General features: G+C 39.2%; 2 protein-coding genes and 1 long non-coding RNA gene across 4 annotated transcripts in view; all 3 read left to right on the top strand.

Moving 5' to 3' along the window:
* The first annotated feature begins 340 nt into the window (after nucleotides 1-340).
* LOC5569133 overlaps nucleotides 341-27211 on the top strand; it is a 93799-nt gene continuing 66928 nt past the window's right edge. Inside the window, exon 1 of the mRNA XM_021855989.1 lies at nucleotides 341-492. Coding sequence (XP_021711681.1) covers nucleotides 408-492 — 85 coding nt within the window. The 5' untranslated portion in view covers nucleotides 341-407. The remainder of the gene's footprint in view (nucleotides 493-27211) is intronic.
* On the top strand, nucleotides 2553-3299 carry LOC110679890. Its single transcript, XR_002502782.1, has 2 exons — nucleotides 2553-2997; nucleotides 3072-3299. It is a non-coding gene; the product is annotated as an uncharacterized LOC110679890 (long non-coding RNA).
* Nucleotides 12382-14238, top strand: LOC5569493 (histone acetyltransferase KAT8). Of its 2 annotated transcripts, none has more exons than XM_021855991.1 (2): nucleotides 12382-12659; nucleotides 12738-14238. In XM_021855991.1, the coding sequence occupies exons 1-2, from the start codon at nucleotides 12519-12521 to the stop codon at nucleotides 14067-14069; spliced, it is 1473 nt and encodes a 490-aa protein (XP_021711683.1). In that variant the 5' UTR covers nucleotides 12382-12518; the 3' UTR covers nucleotides 14070-14238. The 2 variants fall into 2 exon arrangements, with proteins under 2 accessions (XP_021711683.1, XP_001658578.2); XM_001658528.2 differs by having other exon boundaries at nucleotides 12383-12650.

A 27211-nucleotide genomic window follows, 5' to 3' on the forward strand; every position in this document is an offset into this window, starting at 1 on the left:
TCCAGAAAGTCGATCGATAAACTGATTTATAGCTATGAATATTCATTACTATCATTTCAGCAAAAAATCCTGCTAAAAAAACAAGTGAAAGGAAATGAGGCTTTTATTTCACCAAAAGCTGTGCAGCCCTTTTCATTTGTGCCCATAGACGCCGGCCGACGCTGATGAGGCCTGTGAGTTGACGCCTTTGTTTACTCTAAAATGTGTTGAGGCCTTCTAGTTGTGGCTTGTTTTTTCATCATCTTCTGATGTGGGCTTTTGAAAATCATTCAAAATTGATGATGAAATATGAAATTTGAAATGTAGAAGAGTGTTAAGTGGTGAAGTAAAGTACATGGAGATCCCTACAACAAGAGAAGATTCGTGCGGTCGATTAAATATGTGATTGATTGAACCCTTCGTCATCCATGAACATTATGTATGTGCTACGCGAGTTTGTCGTCGAGAAAATGCAGTACAGACAGAAAATGAAGTACAGACAGGCTGACACAGGTATTATTAGGTAGTATGATACAAAATACATCAGTCTATAGGAACCCGATAATGTTCGCCGTTTAGACAACCACTGTATAAAATAATACAAGGAGCAGTCGCTCCGTAGTATAACCTGCATCTTCTGAGTTAATTCGGAACGTTTTTCGCAATCTACATTGCAATTTTGATGTTTGTTTAACAGGCCTCAACTCGGTTTCCGTCAGATATAGAAATGAGGTCTTTTTGAAAAAAGGCCGCATTTGCGATGAATATCCTGATTAGCGGAAAATAAGATGGGGCCTTTTAGAAAAATGTTATTTTTTCAACTTTTATGCATATTTTTAAATGACTATTGTGACTGTTGTGACATTGCTTTTATTCGACAAATTACAAGAGCTGTCAAGCAAAAGAGCATTAACGCTACATTACAAATGTTTCAATGCACTAATATTACTTTATGAATTGCTAGGATTCTTTATAAACATTCTTGCATTAGTTCGACTACATCAGGGCCTTTTCCCACTTTTAAACTACTTCAACGGTAGGCTTACGGCTATGCAGCTGCTCTATATAAGCAATGATATTGTTCATTTTGTTGAGGAATAGATTCTCGTGCACATTTTGAACGTGGAAAAATAAATACTCACACGTCAGTTTATATGGCACCACAGACAAACAGACGTCACACTCCCATCATTGTCCATCGACCACCTTTTTAACGGTCGATTCAAAAATATGGTAGGTGGCCAATCCCCCACCCGCAGCGCTCGCATCGTTTTTGTTCGCGTTTGACGTTTACACACTACAGCCATCTGTTGGCCCGTCGACCAAACACACTAATTTTAGCATTGGGCGTACATGTCCTCGCGACTATGATTTGGATCGAGATTTGTTCTAAGTGTTACGTCTGTTTGTCTGTGATGGCACTTTAATAGAAGCACGCAACTTGCTTTCAATGTACAATCCAACATATTGCGTTACATGTGCGTTACTTGTTGGTTTTGTTAGCTACGACGCCATCCAATATATGGCAAACATGGTGGGAGAAATCCTCAATATAATGCTCCATGGTTGCTTGGGTATGGTAGCGGTGAGAATGAGTGATTAAACTAAAATGACAGCTCAGTGGGTGATCATTTTAATCACCCGAATGGATCGATGCACGAGTTCAAACGTCAAATAGTGAACTCGTGAAATGGACCAATGCATGAGTTCATTATTTGACCTTTGAGCGGTGCCGTGTGATTTATGTGACCATGGCAACGAGTGAATATGGCACCGCTGAAACGTCAAATTAGTGAACTCGTGCATTGGTCCATTGGTCCATTGATCCATGCACGAGTTCATTAATTTGAAGCTAAAATAATGAACTCGTGCATTGGTCCATAGTCGCCCCCGTTAAAGATGCTTCAACAATCCCACATCTTGTCACCTTTATTCACAGAAGAGAGGATCGATGAAGAGAAATCGATCAAGCAGCTTACGCCCTTATTCTAGCACACGCTTGGAATAACATTTTCATATGGGGCTCTGCACTGTTTTGATTTTGCATGGGATTTTGACGTTTACTGGCCTTGCTGTTTACAAATTTTGTGAAGGGCTGAAAGAGAGAGAAAGATTTTTGTGCAGAGCCCCATAAGCCATTTTACGAGACAGTCGGTTGACGTTTTCTGGCGGGCCGCTCATTGTTATTGTTTTAAAAACTAGCATGATATGTGAATGGCGCTGGCAACGTTTTTGTTGATGATGACATTTTCGCCTCTTTCTGGCTATTTTTACGCGATTACATGTCTGATGATACCAGTAAATAAAATAAATTCTTCCCTGCCTGCTGATTTTAATTTTACTGGGGAAGATTGAAAAGCTCGTTGCACGCCATTAATGAATGAGCTCCTCCCAAATGTGGCGCTAGAAAAAACGTAAATAAATGGGCCCGCCAGCAAGTTTCAAAGCTGGTAAACAAATAAAAAACATATGATTTGAAACGTCTCATAAAATGGCTTATTGTAAACTGCCGTTATACGCATAATTGTCCCATGATCCAAAATATGCAATCGAGAAAAACGCGTTTTAAGATTTTAACACATATTAGGTCATATGAATAAAACCGAGTACTTGCTCATGCTCAACCCGATTTGAACGAAGTAAAGTCTCTGAGCATTTACTCAAAACGGTATGAATAAAACGATACTTTGCTCAGAGTAAGTTCGAATTTCGAACTTAGCATTTACTCTATCAAAAATGTTGTTTTGTTTTGACCCGCGAGGAAAAAGAATCCTTGCGGTGGAACAATTTAGTGCCTTTGTGGATCTTTTCCGTCTTTTTTGTTGTTGCCGGCTGCTGGAGTCATACACAAAAACGGGAAAACACAACCGGGGAGAATTTATAGCCATCCTGTGCCACCTGTGGGGGTACAAACGGTATACCAAATGCTGCAGTGTGACGATAACTGATTCGTCCGCGCATCGATCCTACCTTGCTCCGCATAAGCCACCGATGAATGTAATCGGTCCGTACGCAACTGTAAGTATTTAACACTTAACTATTTTGTAGTTTAATTACAATAATTTGCAATATGTTCTTTCCTTCTCAAACAGCTCCCATCGATGGGTAGAGAGCCAACAGGTGTCACAAGTTTAATAAGCAACACGAGTCCCAGCGGCGCAGCAACATCAAAAAACGAAAGGGAAACCTCAGTATTGATAGCAGTTGTTTGACCAGTAGTGAAGAAGGATCCATGGGACAAAGCAATGGGCCCGTATTCAACGTTGAAATGCCGTAGAGTCCTGATTGAAATAATAAACCAAATATGCTGCAAAACTTGATCGCGTTGAATTTTCTAAAGATTTTCTCAAGTGGATAATGGATTATGGATTTGATAGTTTGATCGATTGGTCACCACAGGTCACCACCAGTGAGAGACCAAACGGTCAAGTGTTCGGCACTCTGTCTCTCTATATTTGTGCTCTTTTAGATTATTGAGGTGTGGCTTCTATGTATCTTCACCTTCATGAAACAATTCTTGTTTAATTTCCAACATTTTTCAAGAATACTCTCAGTAATCTCACCACAATTTCTTCCTTAGATTGGTTAGTTAAACACTAACCAATCTAAGGAAGAAATTGTGGTGAGATTACTGAGAGTATTCTTGAAAAATGTTGGAAATATCTAGTACAATCCCTCAAAGGTTCTTGAACGATCATTCTACAAATATTTGAAAAGAAATTTCTCAGAAGGTACTTTCCATGAATTCTTGAAAAAAAAGGATAAAAAGCTCTAAAACTACTTTGATTATAGTTAATGTAATCTCTAGTCTAAAAGTTCAATGATTCCCATGAATACGCCTTTAATAATTTAAGTTCAGTGAAGACACCAGATCGATCCGACGTAATTCCGCACTTTTATTCACAATCCTGTACTTATAATGTGCGCAATGCGCTATATTTGTAAGTATTTCAGAGTTTTTATAAATTATTTCAACAATTTCTTGAAAATTTTCTAAATAGCTCATCGGAAGATAACTCCAGAAATTTTTTAAGGTATCAAGTAAATCCCTTGAATTATTATTATTATTATTATTATTATTATAGCTTTATTAAGGAGATTTTCAGCCCTAGGCTGGTTCATCTCCAAAATCCCTTGAATGTAGAAATTCATAAAATGTGAAAAGACGATATATTTTCAAAAATCGATTAAAATCTTAAAATATTTCTTATATAAATACCTTAAAATTTCATAGCATTGAAGAATTTTCGGAAAAGTTCCTCCGAATTCCTAATTGAGTTCTGGAGGAATTCCCATAGAAACTTTCTAAGATTTTTGAGAAAAAATATTTATAAATCTGCGGATAAATTTCAAAAATATTTCCTACTTCTTCCTCTTTTAGGTGTTATGTCCCAACTGGGGCAGAGCCTGCTTCTCAGCTTAGTGTTCTTATCAGCATAACGTGTGGCAAATATTTACAAGGCTGGTAGCGAGTCACTTTTTAGTGACTTGGTAACTTTTTTGAGGCCAGTCACTTTAAAGTCTCTTTTTTGAAGCCATTTCAACTAAAGTCACTTTTTTCGTCAAAAAGTCACTTTTTTCAACTATTTTGAGCTAATTTTTCGGGAGAAAATTTTGAATCGGCCTTCTTAATTTAGGCTAAGTTTTAAGTTAGCAGGGTGTCTACTACCTACAAAATCCTGGAAAACCTGGAATTATCAGGGAATTTTATTCAACCTGGAAAAAAACTGAAATTATCAGAGGATTTCGGCTACACAGCCAATTCAGATTACCGACCCCAGTAAAATTTTACTGGGTTTTGGAACTACGGTTTTTTCGGTAATTTTTACGATTACCGAAAAAACCCAGTAAATCAAAATATGTTTTGATTGATGGAAATTACTGACTTAGTCAGTAAAATTGTAAAGCGTTTTTACTGGCTTTCCAGTTTCCCATGCTCCGATTTGCTTCTCCGGATACTGTTTTTTCAGAAATCAATTCAAATTAACACCCAATCGACATGAACATGGACATCGACATGCATTTTTCGTACGAATAAACATCTACGGTATGCTCATATCTCAGTGGAAGTAATCGAAAAATGTGTGACAAAATCATTATTTGGATGGTTTGCATACAAGAGGCAAACTCAATGATGCAGATGACTTCACCTCTTGTAAGGAAACCATCCGAATTTACCAACGTAAGCAGTCCTGAGCCTTTTTGGTTGCTTAAAATGGTTGAGTTTCTCACTAAATTTCGATTACTTACCACGGGAAAGCGCAAAATAGGTGCAGGAAAAGCTTGATTGCCAAAGCCGTGACTCCCGGCGCCGGACGATTTTACAGCAGGAGATTCTCATTTGACACTTTCCCGCATGCGCATCAGTTTGTTTTGATTTGATTTTGACGACAAGTCAGTAAAAAACATCAACTACTGAATAGTCGGTAATTGTTTTTACTGACTTTTCGGTCTGTTCGGTAATGTTGCAAAATTGGGTCTGACAGCTACCGTAGTTCAGTAAAAAGTAAAATTTATTACTGAACCTCAGAAGTTTTCAATTAAAAAGCTGAAAGTTCGGTATTTTTTATGATTTACAATTCATACCCAGTATAAAAAATTACCGAACAAGCAAATCGTGATTGAGTGTGTATACGCAGGAAAAAAACCTCGAACCAGTAATTATTATGACAGAATATGTCCTTTTTGTAATACAACATTCCTTCAATAAAAAAAAAATTCGGCTGCGCCGCTGTTACAACTTGAGGTATTCAGTCAATTCACTTTAAATTATTTTTAATATTTCAAATAACTTGTTTAAATAAGGAAGTAGGACTTACACAGTTAGATTAAATTACTGGGGTTGGTAAAATTTTACTGGGTTTTGGAACTACCGAAAAAGTCAGTAAAATGAAAACTGTCGCCACGCGCAATTGAAATGCAAATTTCACCATGCTTTATTTTTTATCGATATATGATATAAAAAGAAAGCTCTCTGCAAAATTTCAGTGGAAAATCTCTGTATTTCGATTTCTGACATTTATTTTTAGTTTACTGACTTTTTCGGTAGTTCCAAAACCCAGTTATTTTTACCGAACAGATTGAGTGTGTAGGATTGCTAAAATGGGAAAGGCAAATACGATTCCCAGTTCTAGTTGGGTATCTTTCATGAGCATATGAAATAAATAATATTTGTAGGAAAAGATGAAAGCTATTACAAATAGTATATTTTCAGGTAGGCAGATCTTTTTTAAAGGCTTGGATACTATTTCAATGCATATCTCTAAAAAGTGTTTATTTTTAGTTAAGGTCTCTAAAGACATTATAATCAATATGGTATCTAAAGTCACTTTTTTGCAATAACCCTTTCTTTCCCATGGTAGTTCCAGAGCTCAATTATTTTTGACGAACTTGAGGCAAACCGAACCAGAGGAATACTATGCATTAGTTTCTACAGTCAACTCTCCATAACTCGATATTGAAGGGGGCATCGAGTAAGGGAGGTATCGAATTATGGAACACAAAACCAGTGCAAATGCGATCCGAGGGACCATCGCAGTAGCCATGAAAACCAACTTTTACTGTGGTTCTCTAACTCGATATCGAGATACGAAATATCGAGTAAGGGAGAGTTAACAGTAGATTATGATTCTATACTTATCAAATTAATCCAAAAGTAAACTAACTTTTTGAATAGTAAAACTATTGGTAAGCAATCAGTTTACTATTGTAAAACAACCAACAAATGTTAAACTGATTTTAAAAAAAGTAGCCCCTTGAAATATTGTTTTTTGAATTACCTTTTATAAAAACGCTTTTTCATAAAGAAACTGTCGATTAAGTCGTCGGAAATAGATGGTTAATCTGTTTGCAATGAATTCTGGTGCAACATTCTAGAGGCTCAAGAGAAACTTTCAGAGACTATTACGTAACTATTTATCCAGAGATTCCTTCTGGAATACTTTCAAGAACTCCACCAGGAATGCCCCCAGCAATTTTTCAATAGAAGCTCAGAGGAATTTCTTCTCAATTTTATACTAAAAATTTTAGAGCATTCCCACGCTACTACCTCCAGTAATTTTCACAGAGATTACTCTGAAGAAAAAATCTCAGTATTTCCTCCAGATCACTGATTCTTTTACAGATTTCTTCAATCGCTACTTCTAGGATTCTTCCCGCATGCCCTACAGAAGTTTTTACCCAAAGGTTTATTATAGAGTTTTCGAAAAAAAATCAACATTTTTACAAGAAACCCTACAATAATTCCTACGCATTTTTAATCCAGGTCTTTTTATGAGGATTCTCTTAAAAATTCATCCATAATAACTCTCTGGAATTTCTCCAAACTTACTTAAGGTTTTATTGGATAAAATCTTTTCCAAGAATTGCTCGACGAATTGCATCTGGGATTCCCCATCAGATTCCTCTAGAAATTTGTCCAGCATTTCTTCAAAATATTATTACTGCGGATCAAACACTTCACTGATATTTTTTTAAATACAAGACCTGCATAGATTCTTTAAAATTTCATTCAAGGTTCCACACTAGTTAATACTACAGCAATTATTACAGTTATTGCTCCGACCATTGATGAATTAATATGCTTTTATTATCATAGCAATTTATCAACAAATATATTCATCAAGAATTTGAGAGATCTTTCAGTTATCCTTGTAGGTATTCATCATTATAACTCACACAAGCTTCATCAGAAATTATACTAGGATTTTTTTTAGAAATTCCTCGTAAATTTTTCAAAATTTCTCATAAAAAATATGATTTTTTTTAATTTTGTTTTTTTTTCGTTCGTGGTTTTTCTTTAAAAAAAAATCAGATTGAATACATGAAGGTATATAATTTACGGCAAAACGAAAAATTACTTGTCGTAATTTTACGAGGAAGTCTTAGAATGTGAATACCTTCCATTAAACTTACTGATGGCAAATTTCTTTCTTAGTCGGCGTTTAAAGGACGCGATTTAAGCAGTATTCCAATCAAATTCGATCTTCTGTCATCATTTTTTATTTGAAATATCGATTAATGCATAAAAATATTGACTTTATTAGGTAGAAGAGCTGGAGTTTAAATGGAAATGTGAAATGACAAAAAATTTAATTTTACAAATGTTCCAAATTCTTATTAAAATTTTCAATATAAAATACTTTGGTAATATAAAAGACACAACATTTTGAAAATATTGAAAATCTACTAAAAAGGATTATTTACGTAAATATAAACAACCCTGTTTGAAAAAATTCTAGGCGATATCTTGTAAATTTGGAAGCACAATAAATATGTCCAAATATGGTACTCAACTACACTCAGGCAAATTAACTATGGATAAACATAGGAACCCCTTATGAAAGTTCGCCACAAGGAATCGGGATGAAATTCATAAATTTGCCTTATGAAACCGAAATTTGAAAACAAAAATAGTTTTCGCGGCAACCTGGAATCGAATCAAGGACCTTGCGATCGATAGGCTCGTGCGTACACCCCGCGAATATCGATGCCTTGATGTTGAGTGATGCTAAAACGATACATAAAGCGTTCCTATAGCGATAATCGTTCCATCTTTCATAAGGCAAAATGTATGAATTTCGATAGTCCAGTTCGCTGCGTGTAGACCTACTACCTGCAGAAGATCATATGGAATATTTATGGAATATCATGATTGATATTGATCGTAAAACAGTATACTAGAATTGAAATAAAATTGATTACGGCTTGCTTTTCAAGTCACTTTTTCGAGAATAGAAAGTCACTTTTTAGTCACTTATTTCTCAAATTTGGTCACTAAAATAACTTTTTTCGGTACCAATTCTTGCTACCAGCCCTGAATATTTAGAAACTCTAAGCCCTGGGGGAAGTCGGAAAAATTTCCATTACGCAAAAATCCTCGACCGGTGGGATACACAACCCAAGACCCTCAGCTTGATCTTGCTGAATAGATGTGTGTTTACCGCTACGGTTATCTTTCATTCTTAGGCGAATTGAAGGCTGATGGAATTTCTTTACCATTTTTTAGAGAAATCTATGGAAATGAATAATTTAAAATGAGTAATTCAAGAACGTTACTACAAAAATCTTGGAAAAAGTTATGGAGTAATCTTTGCAAGAATTCTTTGACAGGTAATGAATTTTTGAAGGAAGTCTCAAAAACTCCCTGAAGAATTATTATTGGAATATCTGAAAATATGCCATTAAAAATATCTAGAGGAGATTTAAAAAAAAATCTTGTTTATTTCCTTAAGTTTTTTTCGGCAATTGATATTTTGTTATAGAAAAAGCCAAAAAATATATTTTTTTTTTCCACTGAAATGAGCAGGTATAATCAAAGAGACAAACAATCGTTTTTGTCATAAATTTTTGAAATTATTTCTGAAGTTGTGCGCTATTTAAAAGGAAATTCTACAGTCTTGCCAAGATAATTAATGTGCTGCGGTCAAGTTTTTAAATACTGTTGAAATTCTCATCTGGTTGATAGCTTGAATGTAGGTCCAAAGATCCGGCATTTCCAATCATATAAATAAGTACCTGATTTACTTGCAGGTACATCAACACTCTTTCCCCAGTTACAGAATCTGGAAATAAATCACCATAATCCAAACGAGGAAGATGTACTTTCAACTTTCGCGTTCGTTTGTACTGCACTGAGCATGGTCAGTAGGTGACTCAGGATTTTCTGAGCATTTACTCAGCTTTTACCGCTTTATTCATACGAATTTGGATGTTCGAAAAGTAAATGCCCAAATGCTCAGTTTTATCATACCAACTTGAGTAAATGCTCAGGAAAATGATTTGACAGGTGGATTTGAGTAAAGTAAAAGCTTTTGCTCAGTTTATTCATACGACCTATTTATGTCGGTATTCGATGATCACCTCTCCACTATACACACACCTTGGTTCGCCCCTGGTGTTGCCATACCTGACACATCGCCTCATATTGAGCGCGGGAACATAGAGGAAAAGTTCATTCCAAACCAAACTTTCAACGAAGCAAGTTCGTGCGTGTTATTTCCTTTCTTTCAATAAAAGTACAGTTACTAAAGTAATCTCGCGTGTGCAAATTCTTTCTGTACCGAATTCCTTACGCTGTTATCCACTGTGTGGTTTGCTCTGTCCGCTCGTCAATTTAGGCCTCGTATTGACCAGATATGTGGTAAATTAAATTAAAATCTTTACAATAGTACAAAGAATAGCGTGTTCATTAGAGTCAAGAGTTTGTATTGTGGGAATAAAGTAAAATTAGCTACGAAATTAAAAGTGGGACTGTTATGCGTAGGAATACGGGGCTTTTGGTGAATTTCTACGCATAACAGTCCCACTAAGTAGTAAGTAGTGACCAATTATGTGCTAAGCACACTGCTGTAGAAGACCGTTCTTACGTATAGATTGTACTGAATGTAGAGAACGTATATCCTCGAGACTATGTTGAGGCACCTAATGAAGGTTCAAGTGCCATGTGCCAAACGGAGCCACGTGCGGGGAAGTGAAGAAATACGATTTTATAGTTTGGGTGGAAATCAAAGCTTTCTGTATGTGTGATAATGAGAAAAAGTATGAGTTAGTGAAAGAAAGAGTGGATGAGTAAGTTTGAGGGTTTATCAGATGTAATTAATTCCTATATCGACTCTTCCAACTGAAGGCTTGACAGAAACTCTTCTGCAAATTCAATGTAATTCTGCGAAGAAAATATTTAACTCAAAATTCACGACACAAATCTTCCAAAGATTTGACATTTCTTTGGACTTGATTTGCAAAATCATGACATTTGATACATCACAAATTAAGTTTTGAAACCACCAACATATTTGCCACTTTCACCGAAAAACTAATTATCCGGAAAAACCCAGTATGTGGCCAGGTCAACCAAAACCTCTTGAACTATTCTTCTTTTGACTTGACTTTGACTTCTTCTTGACTTCATCAAGTTTCAAATGTTGCAAGCTAGGTCTCAGAACCGCCAATATAATGGACACTTCTTCTGGGAAACAGGGTCATTCAAATACATTTGAACAACCTTTAGACTTGATTCGCAATTTCATGAAAATTGATAGGTCGCAAGCCAGGTTTCAAATTCGCCAATATAATGGCCACGTCTACCAGTGAACCGGTATAAACAACCCAGCATGTGGCCAAGTCATCCAAGACGGTCGAACTATTTTTATTTAGACTTGGTTTGCTAAATCATGAGGTTGATGTGTCGCAAGCCATGGACTCGAAATTAAAGTGATTACTGATTCTTCAAGAGGGATTATTTCAATACTCCCCGTGATAATTCCAAAATTACGGTAAATTTCTAATCGACGACTGTGGTTCTAGAAGAATTTTGTGATCAATCCTGAAAGTTTAACTGAAATTGATTGAAAAACGGATGGAAAATAATATTTTGAAATTGAAAATTTCAATCAAATTTGACGTCAGGCTCGCATGAATGATGAATGTATCCCGATAATACAAACACATATATAGGTTATGTTCCACATGGGGTGTAAATCCAACGTAAGAAGATATTCAAAACGATTTTCCCAAACACCAGCTAATTAAAAACTGCCTACTGAATATTTTGTTCGAGATCAGCGCAGCGAATTGTATAGTGTGACAGTTATGCGTAGAAATACAGTAGTGGGACAGTTATGCGTGGAAATTCAACAATGGGACAAATTAACTTGGCTTGCTTTTCGTTGAGTTTCCGAACAAATTTAATTTTTGGTAAGTGTTTTCTAAAACTATAGGCTAATATTTTCAAAGCTGAACGATCACTTCGACATCTGGTGGCTAGTAGGAGAACCGTCATAAAAGAGGTTGGGTTGAGAACGCACCGTGTGCAGCATAGGAAGGAGCACACATATTACACTTTTTCTCGGAATAGTTATGTTGTAGACGATCAGAGAGCATTGAAAAACATGATAAACTTTTTTTCCTTCCAGAATGTACAGATCCGGTCAGTGTTCATGTACGATTTGTGGGATAAAATTGGAAAATTGGTGTTTGGCTACATAGGTTATAAACTTCCGGATTCTTTGTTTGTGGCTAAATTTGTTGTGAAATCATGCATATCGCAAGAATAAAGGGTCAAAATGATTATGCCAACGGAAAATAGTTTAATAATTAATTGATTATGAGCTAATTTTTGGGTCGAAAAATTGAATTTTGGACGTAAACAAACATTTTCAATGACATTTCTCTCCTTCTTACCTAGCGACCTCTATGCTGGTGGCGCATTAAATTTGCCTATACGTAAAAATAAACGGTTTGAAAAATCGAAATGCACAAAGAGTAACATGGGACAATTATGCGTATAACGGCAGTAAAGCCCTCGCAAATCCCTCTCGATTTTGTATGGCACAGCCCTGTTTGAAATTCGTCGCGATATTTTTCCGAATGTCGACTCAAATCCGGCAACACTGCTGTCACTATCGCGAGAAAAAAAAGAAGAAAATTAACCTCCAAAACAAACACGCAAAGTCGTCCATTTTTTCGTCACCCCCTAAAACAGTGGAAAAAGTGCCGAAAAGCTACGTTTTCATTGGAAAATCCAAACCAGCGCTGCAGAAATGGTCGCTACCAAAACGACAAAGGGAAACGAAGCGCAGGAAAAGGATGCGGACAGTGATTTGAGCAAGCAAAACCCGAAAGCCGGATTGGCGTCATCAAGTGTGAAGGAAGCGTCATCGGCTTCGGTGGAGGTAAATAGTGCTTTGTTTTGATTATGGTTTTGGGGGATGTTTGGAAGCCAAGGAAATCGAATGATTTGATTATGATTTTGCTTTCAGGGTGGAGATGGCGAAGACAAGCTAGTGATTGGAGCGGAATACCTGGTACAGCGTCAGGATGGCTCTTGGCATCCGGCTCAGCTGATTCAAAGCCGGCAAAATCCTTGCGATCCGAAACAGCAGGAGTATTACATCCATTATGAGGGATTGAACCGGAGATTGGACCAGTGGGTTAGTAGGGATCGTATTTCCAGTGCCGTTGCGGGAGGAGATAAGAAAGCGACCGGACTTTGTGCTCCGCTAGCGCAGGATTACAACGGGAAGAGTCCTTTGGTGACTAATGCCGGGAATGCAAAAGATTCTCCCAAAGTGGGAAAACCCAGTACAGAAATTGATTTGGGAGATGGAGATCCGGACAGAAAGATAACTCGGAATCAGAAAAGGCGTCACGATGAAATTAATCACGTCCAGAAGACCTACGCTGACATGGATCCGACTACGGCAGCCCTGGAGAAAGAACATGAAGCCATCACAAAAGTGAAGTACATCGATAAGCTGCGGTTTGGGAAGTTCGAAATCGATACCTGGTACTTCTCGCCATACCCGGAAGAGTACGGGAAAGTGGGAACTCTGTACGTGTGTGAGTACTGCCTTAGATATATGCGGTTGGCCAAAACGCTGCAGCATCACAAATTGACCTGCACTCGACGCCAACCTCCGGGTAACGAAATTTATCGTAAAGGAACGGTTTCTATCTTTGAAATTGATGGAAAGGATCATCGCTTCTATTGTCAGACCCTTTGCCTAATGGCAAAACTGTTTCTAGATCACAAAACTCTCTATTACGATGTCGATCCGTTCTTTTTCTATGTGCTCTGTGAGATCGATAAGGATGGCCAACACATTGTCGGGTACTTCTCCAAGGAGAAAGAATCCCCCGAAGGCAACAACGTTGCTTGCATTTTGATTCTACCTCCCTATCAACGCAAAGGATATGGAAAGCTGTTGATTGCCTTCAGCTATGAACTGTCGCGCCGCGAAGGAATCGTTGGAAGTCCGGAGAAGCCACTCTCCGATTTGGGCCGATTGAGTTATAGGAGCTTTTGGGCCTACACGCTGCTCGAGCTGATGAAGGATTACCGCACCACGACGATTAAGGAGCTTAGTGAGCTTTCCGGGATCACACAAGACGACATCATCTACACGCTGCAGTCGATGAAGATGGTCAAATACTGGAAGGGACAGCACGTGATTTGTGTTACGGGGAAAGCCGTACAAGAACATCTACAGTTGCCACAGTTTAAGAAGCCCAAGCTAATGGTAGACCCTGCCTATTTGAAGTGGATCCCTCAAAAACGAACCATTCCTGTGAAGCAAGTGAAGAAGGCGTAAAAGTTCCATTGATCAAAATCTACCATAAGTAAGTATGTTCCATGTTCTATTTTATGTGTATTTACGACTACCCATCTCGGTACGCTACGTATTGCTAGAAGCCTAGTTTATCTTCGGACTAAGCCTTTCATGATCTGTAGAATATATCTTCAATTCATTCATGACGTAACAGCAGCTCTCGTTTGTGTTTGAAAGAACCGCCTTATTCTTAGGGACCATACGCACATGACGTGACATATTTTTACTGTTTTTTAAAACATTTGGCCGCTTTTTGAGACTTGGTCTCTATTCTAATGAAAGACCCTATAAAGTCTCTAGTTTCAATGAAAGCTCTCTAAATCCTCTTATATGAACGACTTCATAGACTAAAGTCATTTTTCTTTATTCTGCTTGCAATAAATCCGGCTGCCAAATTCTAGAGGCTCAAGATAATATTACGTAACTATTTCACAGGTTCTGCAGTAATTACTTCTCAGATTTCTCTTTGAAAAGTTCAATCCTGGGCCCGCTGTTATGGAATGCGATGTACGATGACGTACTGAGGCTGCCCCTTCCGACGGGTGTTAAGATTGTTGGCTTCGCCGACGATATCACCCTAGTGGTCTATGGTGAATCGATGGAGGAAGTAGAGTTGACAGCAGCGCACTCTATTTCCCTGGTTGAGGAATGGATGAAGTCTAGGAAACTAGGACTGGCCCGTCACAAGACTGAGGTGGTGGTGGTCAACAACCGCAAGTCCGAGCAACGGGCGCTTATCTCGGTAGGTGATTGCACCATAGAGTCCAAGCGATCCCTCAGGCATCTTGGGGTAATGATCGATGACAAGCTGAGCTTCGCTAGCCACGTTGAATATGCCTGTAAAAGGGCATCTACGGCTATAGCGGCGCTTTCGAGGATGATGTCTAACAGCTCTACTGTAATTGCCAGCAAACGCAAGCTGCTGGCAAGCGTGGCGCTATCCATACTAAGGTATGGAGGACCAATCTGGTCAAAAGCGCTTAGAACGAACAGAAACCTAAAGCGGTTGGAAAGCACGTACAGGATAATGTGCTTAAGAGTAGCAAGTGCATACCGGACGGTATCTAAAGAGGCCGTGTGCATCATAGCCGGGATGACGCCCATCGGGCTCATCATCAAGGAAGATGTTCAATGCTTCAACCAAAGGGGTACCAGAGGAGTCCGCGACACGTGTAAAGAGGAAACGCTCAGAAGCTGGCAGCAGGAATGGGATAACTCCACTAAGGGTAGATGGACCCATCGACTAATACCAAATGTGTCAGATTGGTATGGTAGAAGCCATGGGGAAGTGAACTTCCACCTGACGCAGTTTCTGTCAGGACATGGTTGCTATAGACAGTACCTGCATAGGTTCGGGCACTCAGAATCTCCTGCGTGCCCCAATTGTGCTGGTGTAGAGGAAACAGCGGAGCATGTCGTGTTCGATTGCAGTAACTACGGCTGTCACTCACATTATGTTAGAATTGCAGCGTCTATGGCGCGCCGACCAAGAGTTGGCTGCAGAGGATTAGCCCTGCCGAGGCTGGTCCCTTGTAACATTGTTTAAGTCGGCTAGGAGAAGCAGTTTGCCTAGGCTACTTCTGCTACACGTGTTGTGCTATATGCACTGGTCCCTTCCCGAAGAAATACCGTAAGGTGGTTCCGGGGAGATGAGGGTCTGAGTCCAAGGGTCATGTCGATGCACTGTTCACCACTTGAGCAATTCTAAATGAATTGCTCATGCACAGTGCATAGGCTGGTTTTAGCGGGTCGTCGTTGGTGCGTCATCCCCGCATTCCCTGAGTTATCTTCTCAGGGGATCTGTTTGCAGATTTCCCCCTTGTAAAAAACAAAAAAAAAAGTTCCAGGAATTCTTCTAGTGATTTCAACAAAGATTCAATTAGTTTTACTTACTTCTGGCATACTTTCAGGGATTCATCCGGATGTCTCTCCAGAAAGTGTTTCCTTCATCAATCTCCCAGAAATTCTTTCTGCGATGCACCGCATGGGTTTCTTCAGAATTTCAGGGTCTCTTTTTAGAGACTTTGTATTTTTTCACAATTTCCAATTCTCTGAAAAGTCATTATTTTTAATAGAAGGACTCTGAAGTCTCTAAAGTCATTTTTTCTTCATCCGCTTGTATTGAATCCTGATGCAAATTCTATAGGCTTCAGAGAAACTTTCAGATACTACTACTACAGCGCGATTGTTCAATAGGTGCTTTAGGAATTTCATTTCAGATTCCTCTAGGCAAAGCTTCAAGAATTATCCTAGTGATTTATCCAGAGATTTCATCTAGAATACTTTCAGGAACGCCTTGGGGGATTTCTACAGAAATTCTTTTAGAGATTCCTCTACCCACTCCCCTAGAATTTTTTTTCAGCAATTTTCCAAAGGATGCTTGGAGGAATTTCTTCAGTATGTCCTTGAGTACTCTAGTTACTACTTCCAGTATTCTGCAGATACTATCCACTAATATTTTCCCCAGATATGTTTCCACTAATTCTTTATCCGAATTCTCCAGTTGTTACTCTAATCCACAGAAACTTATTCCTAAGTCGAAAAAAAATAAGTCAGATTTTTTCAACAACAAAAAAGTGCAATAATCCCTCTACCTGTTCATGTGTATTCCTTCAAAAATCCATCCACGTTCACTAAGGAAATTTACTAAGAACTTTTCCAGAAATGTATTCTTTAATAAATTCAACCCCTAGGTTCATCATGAAGCTCCAGTAGAATTTTTTGTAAGGGCTGGTACACAAATTATATCACGCTAAATTTCAACTTTTCTGACCTCCTCTTATCCCCTTTGTCACGTTTTTTGTATGAGTCCTCCGAAAATTTTGTAAGGCTTGTCACGCTTGCCTCCCCCTTGAAGCGTGACGTAATTTGTGCATGACCCCTAAGAGTTTCTCCAAAATTTCATTCAAGTGTTACTTCTATAGTTTTTCCAAACATATCTCAAGGAGTTTCTCAAAAAAGCCCCATGATATCCTTGAAAGTTTATTCGAGGTTCCAGTTCAACAATTTTTCCAGTACCTCCGATCATTCCTACTCAAAATTCTTTTGGGATTCCGTCCGACATTTTTCGAGGAATTCCTTTAGAAAATCCTGAGGGATATTATCTATTTTTCAATAATCTTAACAATTTATTCAGGAATTTATCTAGGAAATCTTGTAAAGCTACCTCAAGAGATCCTTGTTAATTAATGACTTTGTAACTTGCACAAGTTTCATCAGAGTTTGTTTTATGATTCTCTTGACCTTTGACTGGAGCCATTCATGGAAGAATACATGGAAAAAATCTTTGAAGTTTTTCTTGAGAATTACTGGAGGAATTTCTGAAGAAATCTTAGGATGAATCTTTGGAAGTTATTCCTGAAGGTATCCACAATAGATCAAATTAATGGTCGCAGTGGTATCATGTCCCCACAAAGGAAAAAAAATCCTTAGAGAAATTCCTAGTTAATTTTATAGGAAACCATAAGAAATCTTTGGAGGCATTTCTGAAGAAGTTATAGGTAGTTTTTTAGTGTTTATTCTTAACGGAAATCCTTGAGGATGTCGTAGGGAAATCATGGAGGACTTAGGACTTTCATAAAAATAATTTTTGAAAGAATTTTGCGGATAAATTCGCGACCATTGAAAAAATTAAGGTAGAATTCAAAACAAAGTTCGTGGATGAATTTCTAACGAAAATTCTTTGGAGAATTCCATAGGGAATAACCACTAAATGAATTCCTGAAGAAAACTTCGGAGAAATGTGTGGACTGATTCTGTAAAAAACCATACTCTTATTTCCAGGTTCCTATTAGGTTTCGTTTTGGTTTATTGGTATAAGTTTGATCTCTTTTTCGTTTTTTTTGTTCATCTTAGCTCTCTAAGGGCCGATTTCTTCACCTTAGCTTAAGCCGTAAACCACGTTTACCCATACGATTGAACCAGGCTTAAGGCCTAAGCGGTGGTGAAGAAACCGCTTATAAGTGCCTATTAGACGGGTTTAATGGTCTAATGGCTACCGCTTCTGCTTGATAAGCAGAAGGTCATGGGTTCAATCCCAGGCCCCTCCCTTACCTCGTACTTTGTAGTAGTATCTTCCACTTGCTTCTGTCGTTCACTATCTCACTCTCAAAACTATTTGTACATAGCAAACGCTAAAACCGGAGACGGACAAGAAACCGTTTCACTACGCTTCCATTCTTCTATAATTATAGCACGCCTTTCCTTTCGCCTGATACATAGGCAGTCTGCTAACCAAATAGCAAACCTCTCTGCCATACCTTTCCTTTAACCTATACACTCCCGTCTGAACTGGCGTAGTACAGTGGGCCAGTATAAGTGCAACATCATTTAATTTCCACGATGATTACTGTTAAAATTTTCCCAGGAACTATCAGTGTTTCCTCCAGATATTTTTTGACTAATTCTTCCACTGTTTTCCCCAGTTGATACTATATAAGATCTTCCAAAGATTCCTACAGGACTGCTATCAAGAAAATTTACAACGGATCATTCCAAAGTTTTTGAAGAAAACGGTTCAGGGGTTTTTTCAGGAAGACCTACGAGAATTCTTACCCAAATTATCCTTGCAGGCATTTGCACATGGATTCCTTCGCATTCCTTGTACTTACATCAGGAATTAATTCAAAAAATCCTCCAGGAATTATCAAAGTAAATATAATTAATACTCTCTCAGAATTCTTCATGAAGTTCTTCCAAAAAAATATCTGGGCATTTCTCCACCATTTCGTCCAAGGATTACTCCTGCAGTTCTTCTAAATAATTTCTCGGGTGTTTTCTGAAGTATAATCTTCATGGCTTCTGAAAAATTCACTTAAGGTTCCACACCTGCTAATAGCAACTATTTAAGCAGTTTATCTACGACAATCCTTAAGAGATCCTTGCGGGAGTTCATCAAGGGCTGATTTAGAAATAAATCATCATCAGATGATAATAAATCTTCGAGCTGTTTAGTAGAATACCTATAAGTAGATGAAAAAACCGAATTTAGTACTATACCATTTAATTCCACTAGAGTTTGTATCCTTTGACAGATACGCGTATTTCGACCTCAACTGTAAGGCCGTCTTCAGTGTCGTGTACTAGACTCGACTTGAAGAAAACCATCGTATGCACACATTATATATTAACACTAGGTATAAACGTATTTCCCTACCCATTATTATTTTTTAAACTTAAAATTTATGAGCTTTAGGTACATTCCATCCCTCTTTTGTTGAAACTTTAAATGCTGAAAGGTACATCACGGGAACGATTAGTACAACTTGGTACCTACTAATCGTTCCCGTGATGTACCTTTCAGCATTTAAAGTTTCAACAAAAGAGGGATGGAATGTACCTAAAGCTCATAAATTTTAAGTTTAAAAAATAATAATGGGTAGGGAAATACGTTTATACCTAGTGTTAATATATAATGTGTGCATACGATGGTTTTCTTCAAGTCGAGTCTAGTACACGACACTGAAGACGGCCTTACAGTTGAGGTCGAAATACGCGTATCTGTCAAAGGATACAAACTCTAGTGGAATTAAATGGTATAGTACTAAATTCGGTTTTTTCATCTACTCATCATCAGATGTTACTCTCTGTAGTGATTCCTAAAGATATTCTTAGAAAAATGTTGGTTGAATTGTTAAACAAAAACTGAACAATAATTTTGTAGGATATTCTAGCAATTCACCGGAGAAAATTCTTGGAGATGTTCTCAACATGAATTTTGGTGGAAGTCGTGAGAAAACGATTTATTGGGTAAATTCCTGGAAGACTTATGATTGTCTTTGATAAAAATCAGAAAGAATCTTCGGAAGAATTCCTGATGGATTCCCTGATATGACTTCTGTGGTTATTCTTAGAAAAATTCCAGGTGGAATTCACGAAAGTATCTCAAACGAAACTCTTGGAGCGATACCATAGACAGTTCGTAAAAATTCCAGAACAAAGTCCTGATGACATCATTGGGTATCATCTGAAGCAAACTTTGGCCAGGGCTAGTAACAGGTCTCTTTTAATGACTTGGTCGCTATTTTAATCCAAGTTTCTGAAAATCTGAAAAAAAAATTAAATTACCGGGTTTAGTACAGAGAGTTTTTTTTTCAGTAGTATTGTAGAGTTTTTTTTTGTCTTTTTTTTATTGAGGGATTTTCTACTGTAGGCAGATTCATCCCCAAACTGTAGAAGATCTTCTCTCCCTATAGCAGATCTTCCAAGGATTCCTACAGGAGTTCTTTCAAGAAAATCCTCAAAGATTCAAGGCAAAGTTCCCGAACAAAATCGTTAAGGATACGTCTTTCAGAGATTATTCCAGGAAATCTATTATGAATTCCACGAATTCCTTAATAAATTTGACCATCATTAAGTTCTTCCAGAAATTTAGTTTGAATTTTCTCGAAAATTTTATCCACGAATTACTCTTACAGTTCTAGCAAACAATTATCAAGTGAAATCTCCATTACTCATCATTTCTTACCTGTACTTCAGCAATTATTTTGACCATTCCTACACAAGTTTTATCATAGTTTCTGTTCAAAATCTTTCAGAAAATGTCACAAGAAAATACTGTTCGATGTTATCCAGGGATTCAACTGATTATTATTCAAAAATAACTATCATAATTATCTTAGCAACTTATTTAGAAAAAAATTTCTCAGGAGCTAGGGAGTTTTTTAAGAAATCCCCGCATGAGGGGACGGGCCTGGTGTAGTGGTTAGAACGCACGCCTCTCCCGCTGAGGACCTGGGATCGAATCCCATCCCCGAGATAGTCACTAAACATTTCAAAGTGACAACTTCCTTCGGAGGGGAAGTAAAGCCGTTGGTCCCGAGATGAACTAGCCCAGGACTAAAAATCTCGTAATAAAGATTGCAAAAAAAAAAAAGAATTTTTGCAAAAGTTCAGCAGGAATTTCTACAAAAATTTATCAGCGAATACTAAGTACAGGATTTGTTAAAGCAATGTTCTATGGATTTTTTTCCAGGGATTTCTCCAAAAATATCTGATATATGACAATTTCCTGGGGACATCCCTTGAAAAAATTCTGGATAATTTCTTAGAGACCTTCCGTGGGAAATTTCTCGAAGAATTTCCACAGGTCTTCCTGAAGAAATCATAGAAGGCATCTCGGGAGTAATTTCTGAAGGTATCCTCAGAAAAAAGGAAATTTTAAGTAATCACTGGGGCATTTCTGGAGAAATTATGGTTTAAGTTCTTTAAGATAACCTAAAAGTAACTCTCGAACGAAATACTATCGAAATCAATAGAAAAAAATCGCTAGATCGAATAGAATCAAAACAAAACACTACTTGAGTCGATTTTTCACTGGTACAAAAACGTCGCAAGTAACTGATTGAAACGGCATCATTTTATCATACAATTATTGTGGTAAATGATAGAAACTACCTAGTGTTTTAACGCGAGCTGATTGCATGCAAAATTTAAGCGATATACACGGTAAAAAAATGTTAAAAGGGGATTCATTTTAATTCTGTTTTACAAGAAAGGTTGTGAATCTTCTTAATTAACTTTCTCAAAACCGTATGAAAGTTACTTACGTCGATTTGAAAAAGTAATCGAGAAATATCTTTATCAATTATTTGCTTGTTCAAGAAACCGCAGATAAGAAATCTTTAAGAGCAAAATACAATATTTTTACTAAGTATGTCTTTTACTTAGGAGGATAATATTGTGTATTTCTTTCACTACTGGACTGCTAAGTGCGGCCTCATAAGTGCGAAAGTGTGAATAAAAGTGCGGGATTGCATTGAATCCTGTTGGTGTCTTCAGAGCACTTATTCTTTGATTAACGAAGAATAAGTCCCCCGAAGACACCGAAGACACACCCGATTTGATGCAATTGCGCACTTTTATTTGCGTTTCCGCATTTGCAAAAACTTCTGCGATAGACCAGTGGTGAGAGAAATGCGCAATAACCATCATCGTTTTACAAATCTTCAAAACCAGTTTTTTGCTTAAAATTGAAGCAAAATTGCACTGCACTTACTATCTGTAATCTGCCGAGAATCGCAAGTCAGTCCTATCTGCATTTTCGTAAAAATTGAGTTGAGTTCAGTTTTCAGCATATCTACCGATGCTCTTTCAGCTGCCCCCTAATGAGATAATAAGTTTTGTTCGGAAAAAGTAGGGGCCCAGGTGGGTTACTGTCTGAGTTTTCCTCATAATCTACGAGGAACAGAATATCTGTGCCTTGTGAGATGTGGTAGGATGCATTTACCTTCCTTTCGATTTCAGGGATCAAATTAAAGTTTTGAAGACCTTCCCGTTGATTGCATTGCCGGGATGGATTTCTTCTCTGCTTTCAACCTCCACATCTCACAAGGCACAGATATTCTGTTCCTCGTAGATTATGAGGAAAACTCAGACAGTAACCCACCTGACTTCGTTGAGCTCAGCTCCGAGCAGGAAGCGGCACTGGAAATTGTTAAGCAGAAATTCAAGCCAGCTATGTCAGACCAGCTCGAGGTTACCTCACTAGTCCAACATTCTATACAACTGACGGATGAATATAAAGATTCTCCACCAATACGGGTATCTCCATTCCCGTATTCACCCGCTATACACAAGGCTTTGAACGAAGAGATAGACCGTCTACTTCGCCTCGGAATTATTGAAGAGTCGTCTTCGAAATGGGCTCTCAATGCAGTTCCGATTAAAAAACCTAATGGTACTGTACGTTTATGTCTGGACGCGCGAAAGCTTAATGCTCGGACCAAACGAGACAGTTATCCGTTAGCGCACGTCGGTCGTATTTTAGGACGATTGGGCAAAACTCGATATCTGAGTACAATCGACTTGAAGGATGCATTTCTTCAAATTGCTTTGAGCGAAGAATCGAAGCCGTTAACAGCGTTCTGTATACAAGGTCGCGGAATGTTTCAATACACGCACCTCCCGTTCGGCCTCACCAATAGCCCTGCAACTTTGTCCAGACTGATGGATAAGATCCTCGGAGTTGGAGAGCTGGAGCCGTGGGTGTTTGTCTATCTAGACGACATCATTGTGGCCAGCGACAACTTCGAGGACCATATCCGTCTTTTGGAAGAAGTAGCACGAAGGTTAAGCGATGCTAATCTATCGATTAACCTCGAAAAGTCCAAGTTTTGCCGATCCGAAGTTCCGTTTCTGGGATATCTTTTGTCCTGTGATGGTCTCCGTCCTGACCCGTCAAAAGTTCAGGGCATCCTGGATTTTGAAGCTCCCCGAACCATCCGTCAAGTCCGACGCTTTCTTGGAATGGTTAATTATTACCGGCGTTTTATACCCGACTTCAGCACCCTCTCGGCGCCGATCTCGGCTCTGTTGGCCGGAAAGCCCAAGAACGTGCGTTGGTCTAAAGAAGCGGAGGAAGCCTTCCGAACGATCAAAGAGCGGTTGATCGCCGCTCCCATTCTATCAAATCCCGATTTTGAGAAGGAGTTCATAGTGCAAACGGATGCGAGTGATCGCGCCGTAGCGGGTGTACTCACTCAAATTCAGGACGGGTCGGAGAAAGTCATCAGCTTCGTTTCCCAGAAACTTAATGCGGCTCAGCAAAATTATGCGGCTACCGAAAAAGAGGCACTCGCTGTACTCATTTCGGTAGAAAAATTCAGGGGTTACATCGAAGGTAGTCACTTTACCCTAATAACAGATGCTTCGGCGCTCCAATACATCCGCAACAACAAGTGGCGTCCGTCGTCACGACTTAGTCGCTGGAGCTTGGAGTTGCAGCATCTGGATATGACCATTGTCCACCGCCGAGGTGTCGACAATATAGTGCCGGACGCATTGTCCCGCAGCATTTGCGCTATTCGAGCTTCCAAGCCAGGAATATCATCGTACGAGGACCTGATCGCTAAGGTGGAGGAAGAGCCGGATAAATACTCAGATTTCCGTTACGAGGACGGACAGTTGTGGAAGTATGTACCGGTCGATGAGGAACCTTACGATGTACGGTTTGAGTGGAAGATGATCCCGCCGCCTGGAAACCGACAGCGTATAATTGAGCAAGAACATGAGGGATGCTTTCACCTAGGAGTAGAGAAGATGCTGAACCGTCTACAACTTCGTTACTATTGGCCACATATGGCGTCCGAGGTCCGGAAATGCATTCAAAAATGCGCCATTTGTAAGGAAAGCAAACCAGCGACTGTCCCAACGATACCAGAAATGGGCAAGCAGAAGCTAGCGGACCATCCTTGGCAGATAATTGCCTTGGATTACATAGGCCCGCTGCCCAAGAGCAAATCAGGAAACATCCATCTACTGGTGATCCAGGATCTATTCAGCAAGTGGTGTCAGCTTCACCCAGTGCGAAGGATCGAGGCCGGAAACCTCTGTAAGATTCTCCGGGAAGGATGGTTTCTGAGAAACTCTATACCCGAAATCGTGTTGACCGATAATGCGTCAACATTCCTTTCGAAGGAATTTAAGGCATTATTAGAACAACACGGGATAAAGCATTGGACCACATCTCGCCACCATAGCCAAGGAAATCCGGTAGAAAGACTCAACCGGTCCATCAACGCCGCAGTGCGAACATACTGCCGGAAAGACCAGAGAGATAACACAATGCACTCAGCAACTGGATTCACTCCGTTCTTCGTAACGAGAAAGCACGAGTTCGCACGGAGCGGAGAAGACCACCTGAGAATGCGCCGAAAAGAAGAGTACTCACTCCATGATCAGCATGACAACCAATCCGATATTTGTGGAGAAATCTACGATCTCGTCCAAAAGAATCTGAATAAAGCATACGCAACCGGCGCTCAGCGCTACAACTTGCGCAAACGCGTGAGGCCGGACGACTTTCAAGTGGGTCAGCAAATGTACCGACGCAATTTCAAACAATCAAATGCTGGGGAATATTACAATGCCAAACTGGCCCCCATGTATCTACCATGCAAAGTGATTGCGAAACACGGATCTAGTTCTTACGAATTGGAGGATCTTGAAGGAAAGAATCTGGGTACATGGCCAGCAGAGCACATCAAACCTTAAATTATCCCTTCCGTTACGCTTGCAACCAATAGCTATTTCCTTTCTAAACTGTTTCCTGTTATTTCCAAACTTATGTCGAATTCGTTTTTGAACCTAGGTTGGAACTGGCGCAACCCGTTCTGAATCACGGTTTCAACCCCAACCCGATTCAGGTTCGACCGAACTACAATTTGTTTGACATTGGTTTGTTTATGTGTTGATCACCGACCCAGTTCCTAAAAACGAAAACGACATTAGATTCTTTAGCCAGAGAGTAAGTGAGCTCACTCTCCGAGTCACTCAGCAACTGCTGCTGCGCTCTCAAGTGCACTGAGAGCTTTTGCATGCTGTGAGTGGTTCAAGCCTTATATGTGACGTCTATTGTACCTCTCAGTGGGAGTAGGGTGAATAAGAGACAAGCATAGGAGATCTTTTTCCCGTCTTATCAGACGGAGATTAAAATTTTAACGGCCGGCCGATACAAAAATAAGTTTTATTCCTATTCTAACACTAACCGATCGTGAGGAAAACCTAATGTGTCTTTTGAATGAAAAGATGGGGAATTTCTGAACGATCAAAACCAAGGGGAGTATGGCTTATGAATGGTTTAAGGTTTCTATTGTGAACGGGACAGTAATAGAAGAAAAGAGCAGTTCGATCCACTTGCGGAAAGTTTTCCACCATTGCCAGTACTTGGAGGTTGCTGTAACTTATCTATTTAGGTGGGACGAAGATAAATAGTCGACCAGCACCACTCTTGCCAAAGGCAGAGTGATACGAATGTTCGAGGAGTTCGATAAACCCATCTTTATTTTGTTATCTGTTTGTTTATTTTGGTTCTTTAATATATAATCACAGACAAACAGACGTCACACTCCCATCGTTGTCCATCGACTACCTTTTTAACGGTTGATTCGAAAATATGGTAGGTGGTCAATCCGCCACCCGCAGCGCTCGCATCGTTTTTGTTCGTGTTTGACGTTTGCTCACTACCGCCATCTTTTGGCGCGTCGGCCAAACACATCGATTTTAGTATTGGGCGTACATGTCCTCGTGACTATGAATTTGATCGAGATTTGTTCTAAGTGTTACGTCTGTTTGTCTGTGATATAATTATGTCGTTTGATTATTGTGTTGATCCAAAAAAAAAAGAAATCTTTTTTTTTATTGTGCCTTGGGGGAAATGTAACATTTGTCAATGTCCCATTAAAGTAAACGAAAAAGAATTGTAAATAATTGTATTAGTTTTGCATGTTTAGGAGTTAGCTTTCTTGTATTATATAAAGTTATTCAGAATACATCCGCCCATCGACACGCCGTGCGCTACCAACATCGCTGGCTACCAGCTACCACAACCACGATATGGTTGGTATACGTGGTTAGCAGGAAATGCGAGAGAGTGGGAGAGTAAACGCCCATAGCTGGGGGTTTGTTGGAGCTCGAGCTCGATGGCTGGGGCAATTAAAATTCAGCTAGCAAGGTGTGCGGATCACAAAAAATCAGCCGAAGTGCTATAAATCGTGTCCGTGACAAAGTACCGGGTGTGCGGTCGATAACCGGGAGTATACTGTGTCCCCCGAGTGCAATAATCCTTCAGAGGATTCGAATAGTGCGACGATCGCGTGAATTATAAAACTAACTCCGAAATCAACGAACGAAGTAGTTAAACCATCAAAAACTCCGCCCCTTTAACTGTGACGCGAGTGACCCACGTTTCGCGCTAAGAATTTCCGCGAGTGCCCCTAGTGTGTGGTGGTCGCTGAGACCGCGTCCCGGTGCCCGTACCCGACGCCCATTCGTGCACCGGCGGCGGTGACATCGCTGCGAGCGGAGCGGCGGCGCGGGCGCAACGTAAATTGCTCACGAGTGGCAGAGTAGGCAGCCCCTGAGGTTAAGGTAGGTTGCATGAACCTCTAATTTGTTATAAAACAGCAAGTCAAATTGTCCCATAATGAAAAGTAACCGCATATCAGTCCCACTACAGGTTTCCGCACCGTGTAACACAAAAATGAACCGTGTTTTGATAACCTTTATATTTTTTATAGAAAGATATCGTAGTGAAAAGCAAATTGTGAAAGTTTCATTATGATTTGAACATATTCCAATCCTCTGGATTTTTTTGAATATTCATATGGAAAACGATTTTGGAAACT

This window comes from Aedes aegypti, chromosome 3, assembly GCF_002204515.2.
Source record: "Aedes aegypti strain LVP_AGWG chromosome 3, AaegL5.0 Primary Assembly, whole genome shotgun sequence".
Classification (NCBI taxonomy): domain Eukaryota; kingdom Metazoa; phylum Arthropoda; class Insecta; order Diptera; family Culicidae; genus Aedes; species Aedes aegypti.

What these genes read in the sequence shown, in the direction of transcription:
- LOC5569493 (XM_021855991.1), top strand. Translation starts at nt 12,519, where the DNA reads ATGGTCGCTACCAAAACGACAAAGGGAAACGAAGCGCAGGAAAAGGAT. An exon ending in CTTCGGTGGAGGTAAATAGT is followed by an intron (nt 12,660 to 12,737) that starts GCTTTGTTTTGA and finishes TTTTGCTTTCAG; the next exon opens with GGTGGAGATGGCGAAGACAA.